Source organism: Oncorhynchus masou, chromosome 13 (assembly GCF_036934945.1).
Source record: "Oncorhynchus masou masou isolate Uvic2021 chromosome 13, UVic_Omas_1.1, whole genome shotgun sequence".
Taxonomy (NCBI): domain Eukaryota; kingdom Metazoa; phylum Chordata; class Actinopteri; order Salmoniformes; family Salmonidae; genus Oncorhynchus; species Oncorhynchus masou.
Window position 1 is genome coordinate 70,902,587 of NC_088224.1, and position 23,903 is coordinate 70,926,489.

Here is a 23,903-nt window from a genome sequence, read left to right on the forward strand (position 1 = left end):
CAACCCACAAAGTAAAGATGATTGTTGAGATTATGGCAGTGAGTCTGTTTGTCAAGGAGGAGTGTAAGCCTGAGGCTTGATGGAGCACAGGTGTTTCAACACGCTGACCTGGACAAATGCAAATGTGAATATTGATAAGTACAACACTGTAAATAGACTCCAAGTGATTGCATACATTCTGTTGGAGTAAATTACCTTTCATCCAAATGCAGAATACAGGTATGTAAGGTATACAGTAAACTAGAATAACCACAATAGGTCTGTTTTATAGAAATTGGACACTGGGTGGCAGTCTTGTTCAGATAAAGTACACAAGGAAAGCTGCTAATAATTTTAGTGGAGGCTGAGGACATAAAATATTAAAATACAGAAGGCAAAAAGTCATCCAGAAGCTAAGAGAATCCACATATACTACATGACCAAAAGTATGTGGACACATGCTTGTCAACCATCTCATTCCAAAATCATGGGCATTAAAATATAAAAAAATATATCCCATTTAGCAGACGCTTTTGTCCAAAGCGACTTAGTGGCTGGGGCCACTACTTTTACATATGGGTGGCCCCAGCGGGAATCGAACCCACCACGCTTGGCGTTGCAAGCGCCATGCTCTACCGACTGAGCCACACAGGACCCATTATATTTATATATATTTATGTGGACACATGCTTGTCAACCATCTCATTCCAAAATCATGGGCATTAATATGGAGTTGGTCCCCCTTTGCTGCTATAACAGCTTTCACTCTCCTGGGAAGGCTTTCCCCTAGATGTTGGGACGTTGTTGTGGGGACTTGCTTCCATTCAGCCACAAGGGCATTAGTGAGGTCGGGCACTGATGTTGGGCGATTAGGCCTAGCTCGCAGTCGGTGTTCCAATTCATCCCAAAAGTGTTTGATGGGGTTGAAGTCAGGGCTCTGTGCAGGCCAGTCAAGTTCGTCCACACCGATCTTGACAAACCATTTCTGTATGGACCTTGTCTTGTGCACGGGGTAATTGTCTTGCTGAAACAGGAAAGGGCCTTCCCCAAACTGTTGCCACAAAGTTGGAAGCACAGAATCATCTAGAATGTCATGGTATGCTGAAGCGTTAAGATTTCCCTTCACTGGAACTAAGGGGCCTAGCCTGAACCATGAAAAACAGCCCCAGACCATTATTTCTCTTTCACCAAATTTTACAGTAGGCACTATGCATTCGGGCAAGTAGCATTCTCCTGGCATCCTCCATCCCAGATTCATCAGTATTACTGCCAGATGGGGAAACGTGATTCATCAATCTAGAGAACACATATCCACTGATCCAGAGTCCAATGGCGGCGAGTTTTACACCGCTCCAAACAACGCTTGGTATTGCACATAGTGATCTTAGGCTTGTGTGCGGCTGCTCGGCCATGGAAACCCATTTCATGAGGCTTCCAACAAAGTTATTTTGCTGACGTTGCTTCGAAAGGCAGTTTGGAACTCGGTAGTGAGAGTTGCATCCAAGGACAGATGATTTTTACGCGCTGCACGCTTCTGCACTCTGCAATCCCATTCTGCGAGCTTGTGTGGCCACTTCGCGGCTGAGCCGTTGTTGCTCCTTGATGTTTCCACCTCACAATAACAGCACTTACAGTTGACTGGGGCAGATATTTGACGGAGCAACAACGCCATGTTGAAAGTCACTGAGCTCTTCAGTAAGGCCATTCTACTGCCAATGTTTGTCTACGGAGATTGCATGGCTTGGTGCTCAGTTTTATACACCTGTCAGCAACAGGTGTGGCTGAAATAGCCAAAACAACAAATTTTAAGGGGTGTCCACATACTTGTGTGTATATAGTGTATATACTAACCGTAGTGCCAAAGATGCCATCACTGTTGCAATATTCACCAACAAATTGTAATAAAAATGTTTAAGAACATCACTTTGTGGAAGCTGCTCTTTATTTAAAAAAAAAAAACCTGTCAATGTCTGCTACACATTTTAATTACATAAACAAAAATATAATCCACGCAAGACAAACGCAGAAAATATCCTGAATCAAACGTAGGTAGAGTCAGATTGATTGAATTGCTTTCATATTTCATACATCTTTCACTTCCCTCTCCGTTGAACAGTCAGTTTTATATACACAGAGCACCGATCAACAGTGCCCCTCTCTCACCCTGTTCCACTGGATCTTTATACAACTAATTTACATCAAAACTGTAACCCTTGTTTAGTGTCTGCAACACCGACACACTCTCGTCTGGCTTCCAGGGAGTCAGAGCTGAGGTGGTGCGGGTAGCATGGAAAGATATGTTCAACATGAAAGCAATTCTTTCACATTCAGAGTAAAGGCAGCCATTAAACGGTCAGTGAGTCAATGGCATGCCAAGCTTAAAGCAAAATGGATTCCACCCCAGTGTGGTGCTTCAGAATCATGGATTAAGTGTTTTTCAACTAGACAGAAAAGTTGTTCCATTGCAAAAAACCCTAGGCACAGAATTGACTATATAGATTACTGACTCATACTGGAACCCCCTACTCCACTTGCACAGGGGAGATCATGAGATTTGACCTAGTAAAACTGTTCTTATCACAAAACTTGAATATTTAGTGCTCTATCATTCCGTTTATAGGTGTATTTTATATAATATCTATTTTATTTTCTCTACCTCTCCAATGAAACCATCCAACATCCATGTTAAATGCTGAGGCACTCCCACAGGTACTATAGATTACACTATAGATTTTCTTCCTCAGTATTAAAACCATATCATAAATAAATAAACAACACACAGGGAATGTCTACTGTAAACACAGTAAAAAAGACAAACTAAAACAGGTGTAAACGTCATTAGCATCACTACTCAGTGACAGTTAAATAACTAGGAAATGGATCACTGATGATCGAATCAAGAGATGGAAGGATTCCTCTCCTCTTTTTCTTCTTGTCCCCCCTCCCCCTCCCACACTAGATTAGAACACCAAGCTGTTACACCCAACCACAGTAGTATTTCCAAATACATAATATCAAAGTTTCTCAGCACCCATAGCAGAGGATACAATGGATGAGGAACCCCTATAGGTACTTTTAAAAAACAGCAGCATCACTTGACGTCTTGGACAAATGACAGAATAACGGGTGGTGAATTATTTTCTTCCCATCGTCAGTTGGACATGGTTTCCATGGTTTTCCTCCAGTCATTGCACTGTTCATTGTGTTCTTGACATGTCTGTATTTGGGGTGGGGAGAAGGTGAACGTTTCTCTGAAGAGTTAGCAGCAAAGCTTTGTCTTCATTGCCAGTCTAAGTGCTTCATTTTCTGAGACACGTCATATTACATGAACTGCATCTGTGGATGGAAATCAACATACAAGGATTTATTATAAAATTGTTTTACCAGCCTGCTCATGGTGGTGCTGAAATAGTCAACTGAATAAATGCAATGGAAAGGCATCAGAATGTCCCCAGAGCAAAAGCAACTGTCACATAAGATGCAGCTGATGAATCGATTTCAGCAATGGCAACCTATATTAGCAAAGACATACTGGTTAGTGTAATTGGAAGTTTAACAACATCCTGAAATGCATCTGCCAATTGTTTAAGCGAGCAAGACACAAACCAACTAATCAAGCCCATATAAAGAGCAAGAGATATAGCGAGAGGAAATAAACAGCAGTGGTTGATCAGATGGAAGAAGCAGTGTGTTTGCAAATGAAGGAAGAGATGATAACAGTAAGAGAAGAGAAAAAAAGAAAGAGAAGCATTAGTGTGAAGCAACGCTGCGCATGCATGTACATCCGCAAGCACACAGCATGCTGTACCTAAGAGACGCTCTACAAGAAATCCTTGAGAGAGAGCTGTGCAAATGGGTCCTGTCCGGGGGCTCTGAGAGGACTCTGGCTGGAAGGACTAGAGGCTGCAGAGGGCTATTTCAGGGAGAGGGAAAAACACACAGGAGGAGCAGAGGTCAGAGAGAGGAAGACAGTGTGTGTGAGTGAGAGAGAGGGGGAGCGATCAGATTGAATGAAAGAGAGGAATGAAGGGTGAAAGAGAAGTTTCACCAAGATGGGAAAATAATTGGGGACTCTTGAGGAAACTGATGAGACAGATGTCCCTTTCCTCCTGAGGAGGTAAGAGTAAACTGGAACATTGTTGTTTTCACAGGGGGTAGTACACACACAGAACGGATACTGTAACTATACACCACTGAATACACCTGAACACTGAACTCACACAACCCTACAATAGACATTTACCATCACACACGTCTGATTATTGTACAAACACACACCTGGGCACTGGAAACAGAGCCGAAGGGGTTGGGCGGCCTCATGATGGGCTGGTTGTACATCATGTTGGGTTGGTTCATCATACCCATAGAGCCAAGCTGTTGGGGTGGCTAAAGACAATATCATAGAGAAACATCAGGCATAATAGACATGTTACAGTAGATTGCATAGCACAGAAGGATGTACAGCACTTATTACTGTTACTCCAATTACTACTGCATGGCTATTAGTTCTCAATGCTAGCTACACTGTATGGGTATTAGCTCAGTGCTAGCTATACTGTATGGCTATTAGTTCTCAGTGCTAGCTGTACTGCATGGCTATTAGCTATCATTGCTAGCTATACTGCATGGCTATGAGTTCTCAGTGCTAGCTATACTGCATGGCTATTAGTTCTCAGTGCTAGCTATACTGCATGGCTATTAGTTCTCAGTGCTAGCTATACTACATGGCTATTAGTTCTCAGTGCTAGCTATACTGCATGGCTATTAACTATCATTGCTAGCTATACTGCATGGCTATTAACTCTCAGTGCTAGCTATACTGCATGGCTATTAACTCTCAGTGCTAGCTATACTGCATGGCTATAATGTTCTCATTGCTAGCTATGCTGTATGGCTATTCCCTCTGTAAATAATAATACATTTTATTTAGCGGACACGTTTCAAGATACTCAAGGGCATCTTAGATTAAATGTAGGCCTACATAAAATACAGTGCGTAAAATGCATCAATTAAAAGTATGTGTGTGTGTGTGTGTGGGGTAGATCTCAAAGAGTCAATCTCAAAGAGTTGTGATTTGAGGAGTTTTTTTAATGACATTGACTGTATCTGCATGTTGCATGTGTGGGGGAGAGTGCTAACTACTGCATGGCCATGTCCCCCGGTGCAAGCTACTGCATGGCCATGTCCCCCGGTGCTAGCTACTGCATGGCCATGTCCCCCGGTGCTAGCTACTGCATGGCCATGTCCCCCGGTGCTAGCTACTGCATGGCCATGTCCCCCGGTGCAAGCTACTGCATGGCCATGTCCCCCGGTGCAAGCTACTGCATGGCCATGTCCCCCGGTGCAAGCTACTGCATGGCCATGTCCCCCGGTGCAAGCTACTGCATGGCCATGTCCCCCGGTGCAAGCTACTGCATGGCCATGTCCCCCGGTGCAAGCTACTGCATGGCCATGTCCCCCGGTGCAAGCTACTGCATGGCCATGTCCCCGGTGCAAGCTACTGCATGGCCATGTCCCTCGGTGCAAGCTACTGCATGGCCATGTCCCCCGGTGCAAGCTACTGCATGGCCATGTCCCTCGGTGCAAGCTACTGCATGGCCATGTCCCTCGGTGCAAGCTACTGCATGGCCATGTCCCTCGGTGCAAGCTACTGCATGGCCATGTCCCTCGGTGCAAGCTACTGCATGGCCATGTCCCTCGGTGCAAGCTACTGCATGGCCATGTCCCTCGGTGCAAGCTACTGCATGGCCATGTCCCTCGGTGCAAGCTACTGCATGGCCATGTCCCTCAGTGCTATGTCCCTCAGTGCTAACCGCTGCATGGCTATGTCCCTCAGTGCTAACCGCTGCATGGCTATGTCCCTCAGTGCTAACCGCTGCATGGCTATGTCCCTCGGTGCTAACCGCTGCATGGCTATGTCCCTCGGTGCTAACTGCTGCATGGCTATGTCCCTCGGTGCTAACTACTGCATGGCTATGTCCCTCGGTGCTAACTACTGCATGGCTATGTCCCTCGGTGCTAACTACTGCATGGCTATGTCCCTCGGTGCTAACTACTGCATGGCTATGTCCCTCGGTGCTAACTACTGCATGGCTATGTCCCTCGGTGCTAACTACTGCATGGCTATGTCCCTCGGTGCTATGTCCCTCGGTGCTAACTACTGCATGGCTATGTCCCTCGGTGCTAACTACTGCATGGCTATGTCCCTCGGTGCTAACTACTGCATGGCTATGTCCCTCGGTGCTAACTACTGCATGGCTATGTCCCTCCGTACTAACTACTGCATGGCTATGTTCCTCAGTGCATCCAGACATCTATCTGACAGATACTGACCATGCCATATCCCCCCACCATGCCTGTTGGTGTTGTGGCAGGGTAGGCCATGACTGGGGGGGTCTGTGGAGACACAAACACACCAATGAGAGCCTCCCGGGTGGCGCAGTGGTTAAGGGCGCTGTACTGCAGTGCCAGCTGTGCTATCAGGAACTCTGGGTTCGCACCCAGGCTCTGTCGTAACCGGCCGCGACCGGGAGGTCCGTGGGGCGATGCAAAATTGGTCTAGCGTCGTCCGGGTTAGGGAGGGCCTGGCCGGTAGGGATATTCTTGTCTCATCGCGCACCAGCGACTCCCCGCCGGCGCAGTGCGCGCTAGCCAAGGTTGCCAGGTGCAAGGTGTTTCCTCCGACACATTGGTGTGGTTGGCTTCCGGGTTGGATGCGCGCTGTGTTAAGAAGCGGATTGAAGTGCGGCTTGGTTGGGTTGTGTATCGGAGGACGCATGACTTTCAACCTTCATCTCTCCCGGGCCCGTATGGGAGTTGTAGCAATGAGACAAGATAGTAGCTACTAAAAATATTTAAAAAACACACCAACACAACATCTTCTCTCACAGATAATCCAGCAGACCAATGTCAAGTCAAGACAACAACTTCTTAACATTGGTCTAAAACCAACACTAGAGTGGTCTAAAACATTGGTCTAAAACCAACACTAGAGTGATACAGTAGCTAAAACACTCATCACAGGCAGGTAAGAGCACCAGTACTGTAAGAGGCCAGTGTAGTGTGTATTACCATGGAGACGGGGTTCCAGGTGGTGTTTGGGGCTGCCTTGGGCTGCCAGTTGCTTCCGCCAGTCAGCCTCTTCTCCCCAGGCTGGCTCCAGTGGATGTCACTGTAGATTAAGACAGCTAATATTAGCACTGGCTCCTAACTGCTGCTGGCTATACAGAACAGTTCTTCATCTAGCACTGACCACAGCATGTTGAAGAGCACGAACAGCTCACTTACTTTTTTGTTGTGCCATTTCCAATCCCGAGATCTACAAGAGGATAGTAATATAAATGTGAGATGTACACATCCAGAAACAGTTCATTCTACTGCTATAGCTGTGTGACATATTGCGATCTAACATATGAGTCAAAATATCAATAGACACCATGATTCACTCAGGCAAAGATGAGAGTTGATCTATTTTAATCTGAATTAAATATCCTAGCGTGACATTGTGACACTTACTGCCCACCAGGTTGGCCAGGGAGGAGTCCAGGTCATCTCCGACCAGTTTGTCTGACAGCTGATTGATGGAGCACAGGGCCTGATTGGAGCCGATCATGGTGGGTTTCAGGATGTCTAAGGAGGACAGAGAGGTGTACATTGGTTGGATGTGAAACACCATGTGCATCAAACAGTAAAATATTCAACACCTCACCATCAGAGTCAATGTTGTTAACGCCAGTAGCTTTGGCTCCAAAGACTGACTCGAAATCCACCTGGAGTGCTCCTGGGGGGGGGGCCTGTGATGCTGTGGAGTACCCTGTAAAGAGGTCAAAGGTGAGGCTGCTCAGAACACGGCAGGTGCAGTGATGGATAAGCATTATCCATTGGTGTTAAAGTCAGACCTGTTACAGTACAGCTACAGGTTCTCCAGTACTCTACCTCTGAATAGACCTGCTACAGTACAGCTACAGGTTCTCTAGTACTCTACCTCTGAATAGACATGCTACAGTAGAGGGCTCAGTGGGGTAGGGAGCCTGGTGTGGAAGGTGCTGGGCCATGGACACTGGACCACTACAGAAGGAGTCTGACAACGTCAAAGGAGGAGCAAGAAGAATAAGAGAGCAAAGGAAGGCATTTCAAGGCACGGCAAGAAAGGCAGGCAAATTGACAGTACAGATAGTAAGGAGACAGTTAACAGAAAATAATTAGCAGTTGTATAGGGACACTAACAGGTAACAAGTAAAACTAATTCTAACAAAGTCAAAACAGGAACTGCAGAGTACAAGGTATACAAATATCCTATTGACACTAAATTCCTCAAAATCGTCAGACTCCCCTAACCATATAGTTATTATTGGGCCACTAAACACATTATATGGGTTGAGGGGCGTATGTTTGCCTATGGGCTCAGGAAACATAGGCTGGGATGGTGAGCCATCGTAGTACCTGAGATGGAGTGTTCTATCCGCACTGTGCGTTTGTAATTGGTTGAAACGGACGAGTTTGAGTCAGTAAAGGGATTATAACGATCTAGAGAATCAAAAATAATATTGGTAAGTGAAACAGATTTCAACTTATTAAGAGGATACTACAACAGAAAATAATACAATTATTGGTTTGAAAAATCAGAATCTAATAGAAGCAATAGCCTATTTTAATACATTATGAAACAATATATATCAGCAGCAGGAAAACCATCATTTGAACATAACCAACTTGGTCAGAATAAACTTAGACATGGGTTTACTAGACTGTAAAATACATTTGAGACCTCAATGGATGAAGCGTCATATTAGACTGGGAGCCTATCAAAAGAACATAACCAGTAACTCCACCGTCACAGTGTTAGCTTGTGGTTCTATCCTTAGAACAGTCCTATAATGGAAACATGGCATGTGGAGGCCTTGCATTTTAAGGTACACAACAAACATGTAACTTTAGACAGCTATGAGATGATTTACATACAGACAGAAGTAACAACAGTACGGCTTATGGGAGATTTCCTTCAAACAGTCCCACAGAGAGACACATGAAGGGTATTTCAGGAGGAATAAAGAGTATCTTTACCACCAAACATTTCATGACCAGACGTCCTAGAGGAATAGCTAACACCGTCGGAGGACACGACAGGTAAGTGAGTGGCTGCATCGACAACGACTTTTGAGAGGAAAGGGTTAAGGTTTGGCATGGAGTCATCTCCAGCTTCAGCAGAGGTGAAAGGATCTAAGCAGGCAGAAGAGAGAAAGAAAGAGAATAGATAGAGAAGAGAAGAACAGGAGGATATCAGAGTCAGATGCAACAGGAAGAGAGGGAGAGCATGCAGAACGGGTCATGGTAGAAGACAGCAGACAATAGAGGGGTCCTGAAGTGGTGGCGGTTTCTCCTACCTGCCCATGCTGTGGCCACAGGAAGCCCTGTACAACTGGCCTGCACTGAAGGGTTAAAGGTCTGCTGAATGTCAAACAGGTCACTCTCCATCTTCAGAGCACTGAGGAGAGAAGACAGCAGTGATGCAATACTTGAATCAACACTGGGAATGTAGCTGAACATTAGAATTACCAGATACACACAGACGTATTGAGGTATAGGTTCCCTCGAACCACAGATCTAGAATAAGAGCCCTCTAAATCCTAAACTTAACCACTAGGAGGACAAAGAAATATCAGTGGTTATCAGCAACTTCTAAATAATCCACGCTAACCTCTCTGGTCAACCACATGAGTGGGTAAGCTTCACAGCTCATAAGTGAAAGTTTACCCATTGGAGCAGCTGGGTGTGGAGAAGAGGTCGATGGCCGGGGCTGTGCTGATAGTGCCCCCGGTGGTGGAGACTGGAGACGTGTCTGTGGTGGCGAAGGAAGGCCTCTTAGAGAGCTCCTTCAGCCTCTGTTCCTGGGTGGAAAGAGTCCAAGTCAAATACAGACACTGTACAGATGTAGAATGTAGAGCGTAGACTGGAGGTGATGGTTGTAGTTATGTACAGTACCAGTCAAAAGTTGGGACAAACCTACTCATTCAAGGGTTTTTATTTTTACTATTTTCTACATTATAGAATAATAGTGAAGGCATCAAAACTATAAAATAACACATATGGAATGATGTAGTAACCAAAAAAAGTGTTAAACAAATCAGAATATATTTTAGATTCTTCAAACTAGCCACCCTTTGCCTTGATGATAGCTTTGCACACTCTTGGCATTCTCTCAACCAGCTTCATGAGGAATGCTTTTCTTGAAGGAGTTCCCACATATACTGTGCACTTGTTGGCTGCTTTTCCTTCACTCTGCGGTCCAACTCATCCCAAACCATCTCATTTGGGTTGAGGTTGGGCGATTATGGAAGCCAGGTCATCTGATGCAGCACTCAATCACTCTCCTTCTTGGTCAAATAGCCCTTACACAGCCTGGATGTGTGTTGGGTAATTTTCCTGCTGAAAAAGAAATGATAGTCCCACTAAGCGCAAACTAGATGTGATGGCGTATCGCTGCAGAATCCTGTGGTAGCCATGCTGGTTAACTGTGCCTTGAATTCTAAATACATCACAGACCGTGTCACCAGCAAAGCACCCCCACCCCATCACACCCCCTCCTCCATGCTTCACGGTGGGAACCACACATGCAGAAACCATCCGTTCACCTACTCTACATCTCACAAAGACATGGCAGTTGGAACAAAAAATCTCAAATTTGGACTCATTAGATCAAAAGGACAGATTTCCACCTGTCTAATTTCCATTGCTCATGTTTTTTTGGGCACAAGCAAGTCTCTTCTTATTATTGGTGTCCTTTAGTAGTGGTTTCTTTGCAGCAATTCAACCATGAAAGCCTGGTTCACACAGTCTCCTCCGAAGAGTTGATGTTGAGATGGGTCTGTTACTTGAACTCTGTGAAGCATTATTTGGGCTGCAATTTCTGAAGCTGGTTATCTAATGAACTTATCCTCTGCAGCAGAAGTAACTCTGGGTCTTCCTTTCCTGTGGAGGTCCTCATGAGAGCCAGTTTCATCACAGAGCTTGATGGTTTTTGCGACTGCACTTGAAGAAACTTTCAGAGTTCTTGAAATGTTCCGGATTGTCTGACCTTCTAAAGTAATGATGGATTGTTGTTTCTCTTTGCTTATTTGAGCTGTTCTTGCCATAATTTGGACTTGGTATTTTACCAAATAGGTCTATCTTCTGTATACCACCCCTACCTTGTTACAACAGAACTGATTGGCTAAAATGCATTAAGGAAAGAAATTCCACAAATTAACAAGGCACTCCTGTTAATTGAAATGCATTCCAGGTGACTTCCTCATGAACTGGTTAAAATAATGCCAAGAGTGTACAAAGCTGTCATTAAGGCAAAGGGTGGCTACTTTGAAGAATTTCAAATCTGAAATATATTTGTTTAACCCTTTTTTGGTTACCACATGATTCCATGTGTTCTTCCATAGTTTTGATGTCTTCACTATTCTAGAATGTAGAAAATAGTGAAAATAAAGAAAAACCCTTGAATGAGTAGGTGTATCCAAACTTTTAAATGATACTGTATGTAGGCCATACTGGATCGACCAAACAAGGCTTTGAATTGTTCAAATCATTGTCTGCATACTGCAACATATCAGTGTCCTTCACATGTAGATGGGACAGGCAACACAAAACCATATCCATTCTCGTCAAATTCATGTTGTGATCCACGCATCATGACGGCTGTACCTTCAGTGCTTTGAGACGGGCCTGTTCCTCCTCCAGAGCCGCCTGCTTCTCCCGCTCGTCTACTTTAGTAAAAGACATCCCTGTACTGGCCAGCGAGGACACTGCGTTGGATAGAGTACTAGCCCTGAAACAACACATAACAGTAAACACCCCTCGGCAGAATACTACAGCAACCCTGGCTGAAAACATCAAGAACCATTACCATCAATAATAATTTAACCAATATTGGCTTAAGAGCTTGGTGCACAAAGCAAATCAGTTATTATACCGGCAGCCACTTCTAGGCTACCTGCAGGGGGAGTAGTGGACTCAGTGCCAAAGACACTCCAGTGTGAGATGTAGGATACGTCCCAAATGGCACCCTGTTTCCTATGCACTACTTTTGACCAGGGCCCATAGGGCTCTGTTCAATTGTAGTGCACTATGTAGAGAATAGGGTGCCATTTGGGACGTAGCCCATCCTGTACATACCTGCTGGCAGCAGTGGAGTCTTTGACTTTCTTCCCCTCTAGAGAGGCCAGGTGCTGCTCCAGAGCTTCCAGGAGGCTACTGGGAGCCTGTTGTAATGGAGAACAGCAGTTAGTATAGGCCAGGGTTAGAAACATACAGTTAGACAGTACTGTACAAAAACAACCATCTAAGGCAGTGATGGGCAACCTGGTTACTGTACTGTGCATACACTAGCTTTTTCCTGACAACATTTTCTGAAAACGTTTAACTGGTCATGTCATGTGGTGAGGAAAAACTCAGGTCCCTAACTATACTGTCCCATATACCACTATACCTTAGTCAATGGATTCTAGCTAGCACTTGGTTTACTGGGAAGTGTTTAGCTCCTCAATATGGGACAAATACTAACTCAAGACTTCAGCTGAAAGCCACATTGGATGAGTGATTTTGAAATGTGTGTAGATGACACGGCACTTTCAAAATCCTACAGTATGTGGTGTTGAATTGGTAATGTCTAAGCACACCTGGGCAGTATGTTGGATGGGCTATGTGACAAAGAGAACTGTGTATACAATTTGTTTCACTCCTATAAAACACAATATCAATGAGATACAAAGTCAGAGTAGAGGCATGCAAAGACAACACCAAAGCAAGTCACAGACACAGAAGAAGAGTGAGATGAGAATACTTACACAAACCGTGAACTAAAGGTGGAAAGATAAGGGGAAATACAGAATATAAAGGTGGTGATGGTCAGAGATCAATATCTATATTGAACTGTAACTATAATGTATTTGAAGGGTATAACACTGTTGCAGGTGCCTCATAAAACATACAATAGGGGACATAACACACAATTAGTGTAATTGTACTTTCAAGGAAAAGTATGATCCTTGGTCGAGGAGGGATTTCCCATGGAAATACTGTAATATAACCAGTGTCACTGCAAAGACTGACTGTAGCACAACAGGTGTGGGGGGCCATCTATTCAATTTCCTGTACATTGTGTGAAATCTGAAGTACTGTAAGGTACAGTCAGTTTGGACTCTTAACAGCTTAACACCTTTATTTACTGTAGATAGAGCCTAATCAAGAGGGGAAGAAGAAGAAAAAGTGAGAAATATGCCTCAATTGGCAACATGCGCTAGAGGACTTCATGCACTGAGCAGTGCCTTATCTCTGGGAGACGTGTGCAGGGTGGAGTAAATAGTGTGGAGGGACAACAGAGCTGATTAAATAAGATGAGTTAATACTGAGATAGAGAGACACACAAAGAGAATACAGAATGAGAGAAGAAAATAGAAAGTGATAGCAAGAAATAAGGGAGAGAAAGTGAGAGCCAGAGAGAGAGAGAGATGGAGACAGTATGAATCTAACTGTCTTTTCCGTAGACAAACGGATAGAGTAAGTTTGGTGTGTTGGTGTTTTGTGCAGAGAATGTGTCTAATAGGTTATACCAGCAGAAGTAAATCCATCATTCAGATTGGAGTGTAAAGTCTTACCTGGGAAAGGTCTGGAATGTCTCCTCGATCAATCCCCACCTGCTGTCAAATGATTATGTGCAAAGTTATAGTGGTGTTTCTAAATTAAAATGTTTGTTTTTTCTACCACTATCCAATTTCTGCCACCATAATTTTCTCACAAAAATGTAAATATATCAAGAGGTTTTCCCCTTTAATGAATGGTATTGAATGAATGAATAGCATCAAACTCAAAGCAGGTGAAGAAGAAATCACCTCTGCCACTTTAAGGAACTCTGAGATTCGGGTCATTCGGGTCAGGAACTTCTTGTAGATATCCAGGCCCTCTTTACACTGGGTTTTCTTCATGTCAAAGTACTTCTCTGTGGAAAAAAATGACAATTAAAAATAACAGCGGGTATTAGCGCTGAAAATCTTTACACACACTAGGGATAAACTCTGTAGAGAATTTAGTCTCCATTAGTACAATTTAGTTCTGTACATATCAAAAAATCTACAGTACAAGGATCTACAAAGCACTTCTCCAGACTAAACATTTTAAAAGAGTATTGATCAAAAAATAGTGGAGTAAACCAAGTTGGAGTTGATGTTTTACCCAGCAGGTTGATGATGCCTTCGTTATATGCAGCGAAAAGCCTAATGGAATCTTTGAAGAGGAGCATGAACCCTGCATTGATCACTCCGTTTGTTAGCTCATTGGCATTAACCTGAAGAAGACACATCATTCAGTTTCACATAAGCCATAAGTTGCCCTTTTAACACATGACTTTGGCATCGCTGACAAACAATAAAAGAGCAGGTCAGTGAGGGGGAAAATAGCCTGTATCCATCTCTGGTTTCAGCACTGTCCATTCAGTAATCAGTATGCCTGACAATATGTTAGCCCCAGGAACCCTCTCATATTACAGTACATGAGCAGCACGGTTCTGAGGAGGTTGGCCTCAGACTCACATTGAAGTCGAGGAGGGCGTCCATCTGGCTTTGTATGATAGGGATGGTCTTCAGTAGCTTCTCTGTATTCATGGTCCTCATCACCCCATCCACCCTGTTGAGATGGGTGTATGTGTAGTGTTAGATAGATATTAGAAGCACAAAGGACAGAGAGGGAGGGAATCAGTGAGACTAGCCGCAGCCAGTCAATTTCTACTGCATGTTAACAAATCGTTCCCAGAGTTACAAAAATACTGTGATTACTTGATGGGATATAAAAAGCTTTGAAAATGTTGAAAAAATGATGACATTCTGTTGTTAAAATTGACAGGAATCTTCTTAACTAAATATTTGAGCTGTCAAATATTTTAAGTATTGTTTTTTTTTTTACACCAGCTAGCGGCTCTGTAAGGGGAAAGTGTTTATTGTAAGAAATTGTTTGAGCCTTTGAACTCCATTGACATACATTCGGGTCAGCCAAAAACAAACACACCACTTTCTTCTGTTATACTTTGGGAATTTCTTACCCTCGCTTTACTTTAGTGAAGTCAAAGGCAACCTGTCTGTATGACACAGCCTTTTCATTCAGATATCGACTGTACCTCCGGATAAATGTGGACATATCGTAGCCTGGGAGAGAGAGACCTGAGAAGTGATATAAATCTTACATTTGTCATGAAAACCTACTTGAGAATCAAGTTATATTGTTTCCTCTTATAAGTATTTGTCACTGTAACAGTTAAGGATGAGTTTGAGAAAAGCATTTGAGAGCCAAGGCCTCATACTTTACCTTGTAAACCACTTTTGTCCAAAAAATTACTGAGGTTGAATAATGTGTTCCTTGAAGCCAAGTACTGCACAAAACGCTGTATCAAAGAAAAAGAGCGGTATCAATACATGTTCTTACATTTTCATTGATCTACAGAAATAGAATAGGACTGGAGTACCAAAGTAATTTCCAGATGTTTATTAAAATCGCCTGCAATTGATTGTCGTATTGTCTGTGACCTGAAAACTTCAACACCATAGCATTGCCGTTATAGATATAATATACTGTATATTACAGCAAATAACGGAATGAGTGATGAATGTAGCCATAGACAATGTTTCATTGAGTGGTGATTGTAAGCCCAGCTCACCTCATTACCGTAGACCATAAGGTGGTGTGTGGCGATGAGCGACTTGAAGACCACCACCCAGCTCGTGCTGGTGGTCCTCTCAAACAGTGAGTCAGCCAGCTGGGGAATGTTCACATTCATCTCATTGGTGCAATGGATCAGGTCTAAAGATGTGAGAGAGACAGACAGAGAGGGAGAGAATGTTAGTGATAGCTTGATGTCTAGGAAGACCATGGATAATTGATGTCAAGTAGTGACTTACGGCCACTGGCCAGTAGAGGTTAAAACAACTGTGGATACAAGGCATTTCCCCTATGGGGGAGTTGAACTTTGGGGTAAAGTTAGTTAATAATCTATGAATGACAATGTTTTGGAAATCTGTGTAAACAGGGACTCAGGCACTCTGCCCTCAGCTGCAATCTCATTCAATTAGCTTTAATTCAAGGTCTGGCTAATTGCCTAACTACACTCAAGACACTTAATTACTATGCTACGGTACTACAGGCTGCCTCTCTTTTTTGGCACGGTAATTCCTCAAGAGGGTCTACTGAAGTTCAATAGATGAAAGCCTGATGAATAAGTCACCATCTCTAAATCAAACAATATATTTTTGGTCAAATACACTATAGATACAAAGGTGTGTGGACACCCCTTCAAATGAGTGGATTTGGCTATTTCAGCCACACCCGTTGCTGACAGATGTTTAAAATCAAGCACAAAGATATGAAATCTCCATAGAAAAGACATTGGCAGTAGAATGGCCTTACTGAAGTGCTCAGTGACTTTCAATGTGGCACCGTCATAGGATGCCACCTTCCCAACAAGTCAGTTCGTCAAATTGCTGCCCCGGTCAACTGTAAGTGCTGTTATTGTGAAGTGGAAACTAATTATTAGACTCAGGTGCGCTAGATTAGGGTCGGATTGAAAACCTACAGGACAGAAGCTTTCCAGGAACAGGGTTGGAGAGCCCGGATGTAGAGATTGGGGGATGCCAGTCAAACCTGTGCAGTCTGCCCATTCCTATTCAGAGTTAGACTGAGTGATGAACAGATTGACAGTATAATAACCAGGCCTGGCTTTCTGGCCTATATTCACATGTTTTCAAAGGAGGGGGGGTCTAAGTAGGACAGCATAACCTTCCAGAGCAGCAGTTAGCATGGCTAGTTGATTATCCAGGGAAGACTGGGACTGGGGTGGGGGATGACAGTGCTGTCATGTTATAGACACTAGACAGCCTGCTAAATATTCACCGGAGTTCGCATTGATGATAGGAAAGGGCCTGAATACTTATGCAAATAAAAAAATAAAAAGTTTTAAATTGTAATATCTAAAAACCTGTTTTCACTTTGTCTTTATGGGCTATTATGTGTAGATTGATGAGAAAAAAAAAATATTTAATCAATTTTAGAATAAGGCTGTAACGTAACAAAATTTGAAAAAATTGAATACATTCCGAACGCACTATATTTCACATTGGATGGCTGATCGGGTTTGGGTGAGCCAACAGACTTCTGAGCCAACTTTCACTCATCCTGTCATATAATGACTCCTGTACCTCAGGAGAGTACTGTAGGCCTAAGCTGAACTAACAGGTGTGAAACAACAGGCTGGCTGGCTGAATCAATTCACAACTTTAGCATAGATAGTCCATAGATTCAAATGTGATTAGAAGTGGGCACTTTCAGATCACACAGTTTTCCAGTTGTTCCAGAGGTCAATGTCTGCAAAAGGAACCTAGGAAAAGCAATACAATATGTAGCTAGTCTACTACATTCTTCAGTTGGGGTCTGAACCAGCAACCTCCATGTCATTGTACCTGTGTGTCATGCAATATGCTCCTATAATCATGATAACAATGACATATGAAAGGTAACCTATTATCCATAACCTGCTTGCAGAAGAGATACAAAATCCTTGAGACTTAATCACATATAATTAAATGAATTATAGTTGGAATTAATTAATGGACATTTATTGCATTCACTGTTACTTTTGCAGTGGCAGGTGCTCTGCTTTGTGACGAGTAGCGTTTCTGAGGATGGTCACACAGATTAAAAAAAGGTCTGATGTTGCCGTCAGGGTTAAATATGCAGTACCAGTCAAAAGTTTGGACACCTACTCATTCAAGAGTTTTTCCTTTATGTTTACTATTTTATAGAATAATAGTGAAGACATCAAAACTATGAAATAACACATATGGAATTATGTAGTAACTGCAAAAAAAAAAGTGTTCAACAAATCCAAATAGACTTTTATCCCCCTCACCAACTTTAAACATCTGCTATCTGAGCAGCTAACTGATCGCTGCAGCTGTACATAGTCCATCGGTAAATAGCCCACCCAATTTACCTACCTCATCCCCATACTGTTTTTATTTATTTACTTTTCTGCTCTTTTGCACACCAGTATCTCTACCTGCACATGACCATCTGATCATTTATCACTCCAGTGTTAATCTGCAAAATTGTAATTATTCGCCTACCTCCTCATGCCTTTTGCACACAATGTATAGACTCTTTTTTTCCCTACTATGTTATTGACTTATTTATTGTTTACTTCATGTGTAACTCTGTGTTGTTGTCTGTTCACACTGCTATGCTTTATCTTGGCCAAGTCGCAGTTGTAAATGAGAACTTGTTCTCAACTAGCCTACCTGGTTAAATAAAGGTGAAATAAAAAAATAAATGAAAAAAATATATTTTATTTGAGATTTTTCAAAGTAGCCACCCTTTGCCTTGATGACAGCATTGCACACTCTTCGCATTCTCTCAACCAGCTTCATGAGGTTGTCACCTGGAATACATTTCAATTAACAGGATGTGCCTTGCTAAAAGTTGATCTGTGGAATTTATTTCCTCCTTAATGTGTTTGAGCCAGTCAGTTGTGTTGTGAGAAAGTAGGGGTGGTATACAGAAGATAGCTCTATTTGATTTTTATTTTTGCCTTGATGACAGCTTTTCCACATTCTTGGCATTCTCTCAACCAGCTTCACCTGGAATGCTTTTCCAACAGTCTTGAAGCAGTTCCCACATATACTGAGCACTTGTTGCCTGCTTTTCCTTCACTCTGCGGTCTAACTCATCCCAAACCATCTCAATTGGGTTGAGGCAGGGTGATTGTGGAGGCCAGGTCATCTGATGCAGCACTCCATCACTTTCCTTCTTGGTCAAATAGCCCTTACACAGCCTGGAGATGTGTTGGGGCATTGTCCCGTTGAAAAATAAATTATAGTCCCACTAAGCACAAACCAGATGGGATGGCGTATCGCTGCAGAATGTTGTGGTAGGCATGCCGGTTAAGTGTGCCTTGAATTCTAAATAAATCACAGACAGTGTCACCAGCAAAGCACCCCCACACCATCTCTTCCATGCTTTATGGTGGGAACCACACATGCAGAGATCATCTGTTCACCTACTCCGTCTCTCACAAAGCCATGGCGGTTGGAACCAAAAATGTCAAATTTGGACTCATCAGACCAAAGGACAGATTTCCACCGGTCTAATGTCAATTGCTCGTGTTTCTTAGCCCAAGCAAGTCTCTTCTCCTTATTGGTATCCTTTAGTAGAGGTTTCTTTGCAGCAATACTACCACAAAGGCCTGATTCAAACAGTCTCCTCGGAACAGTTGATGTTGAGATGGGTCTGTTACTTATGAAATATTTATTTGGGCTGCAATTTCTGAGGCTGGTTACTCTAGTGAACTTATCCTCTGCAGCAGAGGTACCTTCGGTCCTCATGAGAACCAGTTTCATCATAGCACTTGATGGTTTTTGCGACTGCACTTGAAGAAACTTTCAAAGTTCTTGAAATTTTCCACTGACTGACCTTCATGTAAGATGGTGCCGGAGCAGAAGGCAGACATTTTACGCCTTAAAGTAATGATGGACTGTCGTTTATCTTTGCTTATTTGACCTGTTCTTGCCATAATATGGACTTGGTCTTTTACAAACTAGGGCTATCTTCTGTATACCACCTCTACCTCATCACAACACATTGGCTAAAATGCATTAAGGAAAGAAATTCCACAAATCAACTTTTAACATGACACACCTATTAATTGAAATGCATTCATGAGAGAAGGCAAAGATAATGCAATGCTGTCATCAACGCAAAGGGTGGCTCGTTTGAAGAATCTCAAATGATTTTGTTTAACACTTTTTTGGTTACTACATGATTCCATATGTGTTATTTCATAGTTTTGATGTCTTCACTATTATTCTACACAAACTTGTGGCAAAGAAATTCATGTTATGTCCTGAATACAAAGAGTTATGTGGTGAGTTGGATTTGCCCCAAACATCACTGAGTACCACTCTTTATATTTTCAAGCACGGTGGTGGCTGCACCATGTTATGGGTATGCTTGTCATTGGCAAGGACTAGGGAGTTTAGGATAAAAGTACATGGAAAAGAACACAGGCAGAATCCTATAGGAAAACCTTTCCAACAGACACTGGGAGAGAAATATTAACCTTCCAGCAGGGCAATAACCTAAAAAACAAGGCCAAATATACACTTGAGTTGCTTACCAAGACAACATTGAATGCTCCTGAGTGGCCTAGTAACAGTTGACTTAAAATGGCTTGAAAATCTATAGCAAGACTTGGAAAAATGTCTGTCAGGCAATTACCAACAACCAACTTGACAGAGCTTGAAGAATTTTAAAAGGAGAATAAAATGCAAATATTGGTCAATGCAGGTGTGCAAAGCTCTTGGAGACTGACACAGAAAGACTCACAGCAAACGTAAACACAGTAAATGCTGCCAAATGTAATTCTAACATGTATTGGACTTAGGGGTGTGAAATGTGAATACATATGTAAATTCGATTTCTGTACTTCATTTAATACATTTGCTAAAATGGGGTGTTGTGTGTAGATGGGTAAGATTTTTTATTTATTTAATCAGTTTTGAATTCAGGCTGTCACACAACAAAATGTGGAATAAGTCAAGAGGTATGAATACTATCAAAAGGCACTGTACATGCGTTTCCCTCAGCAGTGACAGACACACCTAGTAATGATAATAATATGGAATACACTTTGCATATTGGACTGAAAGCATTATCCTTGATACTTCCTCTAGGCCTACTGTGAAATATGAACAAGGTAGTTTCTACCTCTGAGCTGTTCAAAGGTGTTTGTTATACCCTTTCCTATGGTAAATATATCAAATAGACCTAATGAATTTACTCCCTGGAACATATATTTTCGGGGGCATTTTTGTATAGCCAAAACGTTTATGTACTGTATCATGGAGAACTGGTCAATTGTAAGATAAGATACACCGACTGATAATTACATGATAACTGTTTAGACCAGGGAGCCTAAAGCTATGCGAAATGAATTAAACCGCTATACAGACGGCTAGAAAGCTTGCAATTTGACAGTAATGTTAATGATGAATAGGAATACCCTGAAACTATACAAAATATATCTAATATTAAAAGTACTGTTGTTAACGTCCAGTTAAATAATGTTACGAGAATTCTCATTGTGCGATCTCGTTTTTCTACATTATAACGTTATCCTTGATACAGTTTGACAGGAAATAGCAATAACATTAGCCTATCCATTCAGCCTTTGGGCCTTGTGTAACCATTGCCATAATTCAAGAAATGCAGAACTCTGACGGGTTTTAATGAAGAATGACATATTATATTAGAAACACTTGATTAATTCGATACTTACAATCCAAATGTTTCTTTTTCGGGCCCATTATTTCATGTGTGGTGGCCTTGCATACTGTTTTCGACACAGCAGATCCAGTTACACTGTGCTGGGCTGCAGTTATCCTGTCAGTAATGCTCTGCCCCGACATCTTCGTTTATTGATGCAACAAAGAATTTGAAAAATCACAATATGTTTATAAAGTTCCAAATTAATTGAATGATATAATCTCCACGGTTGACACCTCCTGTCCACCGCCTATTTAAAAATAAAATAAAGAAAGGGGGAAAACAAAGAAAAAGACAGGACGACGAGGCGGAAGAAAAATGATACAAAGAAATTCAAACAACGTATCCAAAGCTTGACTATTTCAGTCTTATGTTGATCCAACTGACGCCATTGATCAAATAGATTTCATAAATAAAGATGCGGCGGTAGATTTGGTGGGTTCTCTCGCTGACTCATTCTCTGCCCATCTCTCATCCCAATCTCTCGCTCACTGGATCCCTGTGTGTCTCCTGTCTTCGTATTGACACTCCTGCTGTGTTTAAAGGACTAGAAGCATTCAGGGAAATGGCGGGCCTGCTCTGCTCTCAGAAAGGTTAGGATGTATGACGTTATACGAAGCATGCCGACCTAGAATCAGATTTTACATCCATAATCCATAACATTTTATTCTGTGCAGGTGTCCACAACTGATTGTGGTCTTGGTGGGAAATTAATATGCCAGACCACAGCAATTAGGCCTAAATCAATATTCTGCAATAATTTCATAATATTTTCAAATTTCTCATGGTAAACTGGGCATATGCCCACAGTTTTTTTTTCTTTCTTTCTTGCAACACATTTGTCCAAGTCCCACTCCCTGCAGGCTGCTATTGAAGCTTTAGTGTTGATTAGGCCTAGGCTACACTGGCTGGGTTCTTCTTCTTCTTCTTCTTCTTCTTCTTCTTCTTCTTTGAGGTTAACTGGCAGACTACACTCATAAGGTGTATTGCCGCCACCTACTGTACGGGGTAGTAAAAATACCCCAAAAACAAAATCTGTTTTGGATGAACAAATTCATACCATATACCGAAAATAAAAACACGAACCAACGCTACTACCCTGAATTTCAAACCAAACCAAAAACTGCACTATTCAGATCCCTACACAGGCTCAGGAACCTGAGAGGGGAACCTCTTTATTCAGTACCCCCTGTAACATTTCGTCTCTAAAGTCCTGGAGATCCAGAAATCTATTTGCCGCCTTCACAATGATGTCCAGCTTCTTTTGATTTTTTATTAGTTTGACTATTGCAATAAAACAAAGTCCACCTTCTTCACAATTAGTGTGTCAGGATCCTTCTCCTGCATGGCATTCACTGCAGACTGTGGGACATCCACTACCATCTCCTCTCTACTCACTCCTTCAGCTATTTTCACTTCCTCCACATAGAAGACCTGCTGGATGGCCCTGATCCTAACTGCTGCGACCTCCTTCATCCATGCAAGGCACTCTGGGAACATGATAACCATCACAATTACAATATCTTACTCTTCAACTACTACATATTTATTCCTTCGACAAACACTTGCCACGTGTCCAAACTTTTTATAATTGTAGCACTGCAGCGGCTTCTGTACATACGGTCTCACCGCATATCTCACATACCCAAGTTTTACATGTCAGGAGAACCACTTCACCAAACAACAGTAAAACCTTCTGTCCATACGGTCTCACTGCATATCTCACATACCCAAGTTTTACATGTCAGGAGAACCACTTCACCAAACAACAGTAAAACCTTCTGTCCATACGGTCTCACCGCATATCTCACATACCCAAGTTTTACATGTCAGGAGAACCACTTCACCAAACAACAGTAAAACCTTCTGTACATACGGTCTCACCGCATATCTCACATACCCAAGTTTTACATGTCAGGAGAACCACTTCACCAAACAACAGTAAAACCTTCTGTCCATACGGTCTCACCGCATATCTCACATACCCAAGTTTTACATGTCAGGAGAACCACTTCACCAAACAACAGTAAAACCTTCTGTCCATACGGTCTCACCGCATATCTCACATACCCAAGTTTTACATGTCAGGAGAACCACTTCACCAAACAACAGTAAATCCTTCTGTCCATACGGTCTCACCGCATATCTCACATACCCAAGTTTTACATGTCACTTCGGTCCGCAGGTAGTATAACTTTTCCATTACATTTCATTATAGTACAACGGTTTGATTTGTCTAATCTTAGCAATTTCTTCTTAGCTAGCTACATAGCCGACTTTGTATCAAAGATAATTGCGTAATTATCGTATTTTGTCGTCCTAACGTAGTCTACACTGCTATCTGCCCAGCAGCTAGCTAACGTCTACCGTCTACTAGCACTGTAGAAACTATTACACTCAACTGAACGACTCGATTAGTGTAGTGTTAGCTAGCTACATAGTTGTCTTTGCTGTCTTCGTATCCAAGATAATTGTGTAGTTTAGAGTGTGTAGACTTAGAGTGATTATCTTAATTTACCGAGGTTAGCTAGCCAGCTATTTGTCGTCCTTAACGTAGGAGATACTGCTAGTTAGCTAGC

The 23,903-nt window shown here is 42.4% G+C and overlaps 1 protein-coding gene across 18 annotated transcripts; it reads right to left on the minus strand.

Annotated features, from left to right (window-relative positions):
• Window positions 1-1,902: 1,902 nt before the first annotated feature.
• On the minus strand, window positions 1,903-22,266 carry LOC135552977 (phosphatidylinositol-binding clathrin assembly protein-like). Of its 18 annotated transcripts, none has more exons than XM_064984964.1 (24): window positions 21,338-22,266; window positions 15,671-15,813; window positions 15,322-15,397; window positions 15,059-15,161; window positions 14,553-14,646; window positions 14,197-14,308; window positions 13,857-13,963; window positions 13,623-13,664; window positions 12,813-12,824; window positions 12,142-12,227; window positions 11,671-11,794; window positions 9,733-9,866; window positions 9,363-9,463; window positions 9,043-9,198; window positions 8,422-8,505; window positions 7,964-8,059; window positions 7,688-7,792; window positions 7,495-7,608; window positions 7,267-7,297; window positions 7,051-7,150; window positions 6,313-6,375; window positions 4,258-4,365; window positions 3,788-3,892; window positions 1,903-3,315 (listed from the first exon to the last, which is right to left on the minus strand). In XM_064984964.1, exons 1-23 carry the CDS (start codon window positions 21,465-21,467, stop codon window positions 3,800-3,802), a joined length of 2,214 nt encoding a protein of 737 aa, XP_064841036.1. In that variant the 5' UTR covers window positions 21,468-22,266; the 3' UTR covers window positions 1,903-3,315; window positions 3,788-3,799. The 18 variants fall into 18 exon arrangements, with proteins under 18 accessions (XP_064841036.1, XP_064841033.1, XP_064841034.1 ...); XM_064984961.1 differs by having other exon boundaries at window positions 13,623-13,661; window positions 15,059-15,176; XM_064984962.1 differs by having other exon boundaries at window positions 9,733-9,860; window positions 15,059-15,176.
• Between the last annotated feature and the right edge of the window lie 1,637 nt (window positions 22,267-23,903).

Coding starts and splice junctions, on each gene's coding strand:
- LOC135552977 (XM_064984960.1), bottom strand. CDS start 21,467: ATGTCGGGGCAGAGCATTACTGACAGGATAACTGCAGCCCAGCACAGT. Junction 15,398..15,670: donor TTATGGTCTACGGTAATGAG/GTGAGCTGGGCT, acceptor TCTTTGATACAG/CGTTTTGTGCAGTACTTGGC. Junction 7,151..7,266: donor GGAAATGGCACAACAAAAAA/GTAAGTGAGCTG, acceptor CTTAATCTACAG/TGACATCCACTGGAGCCAGC.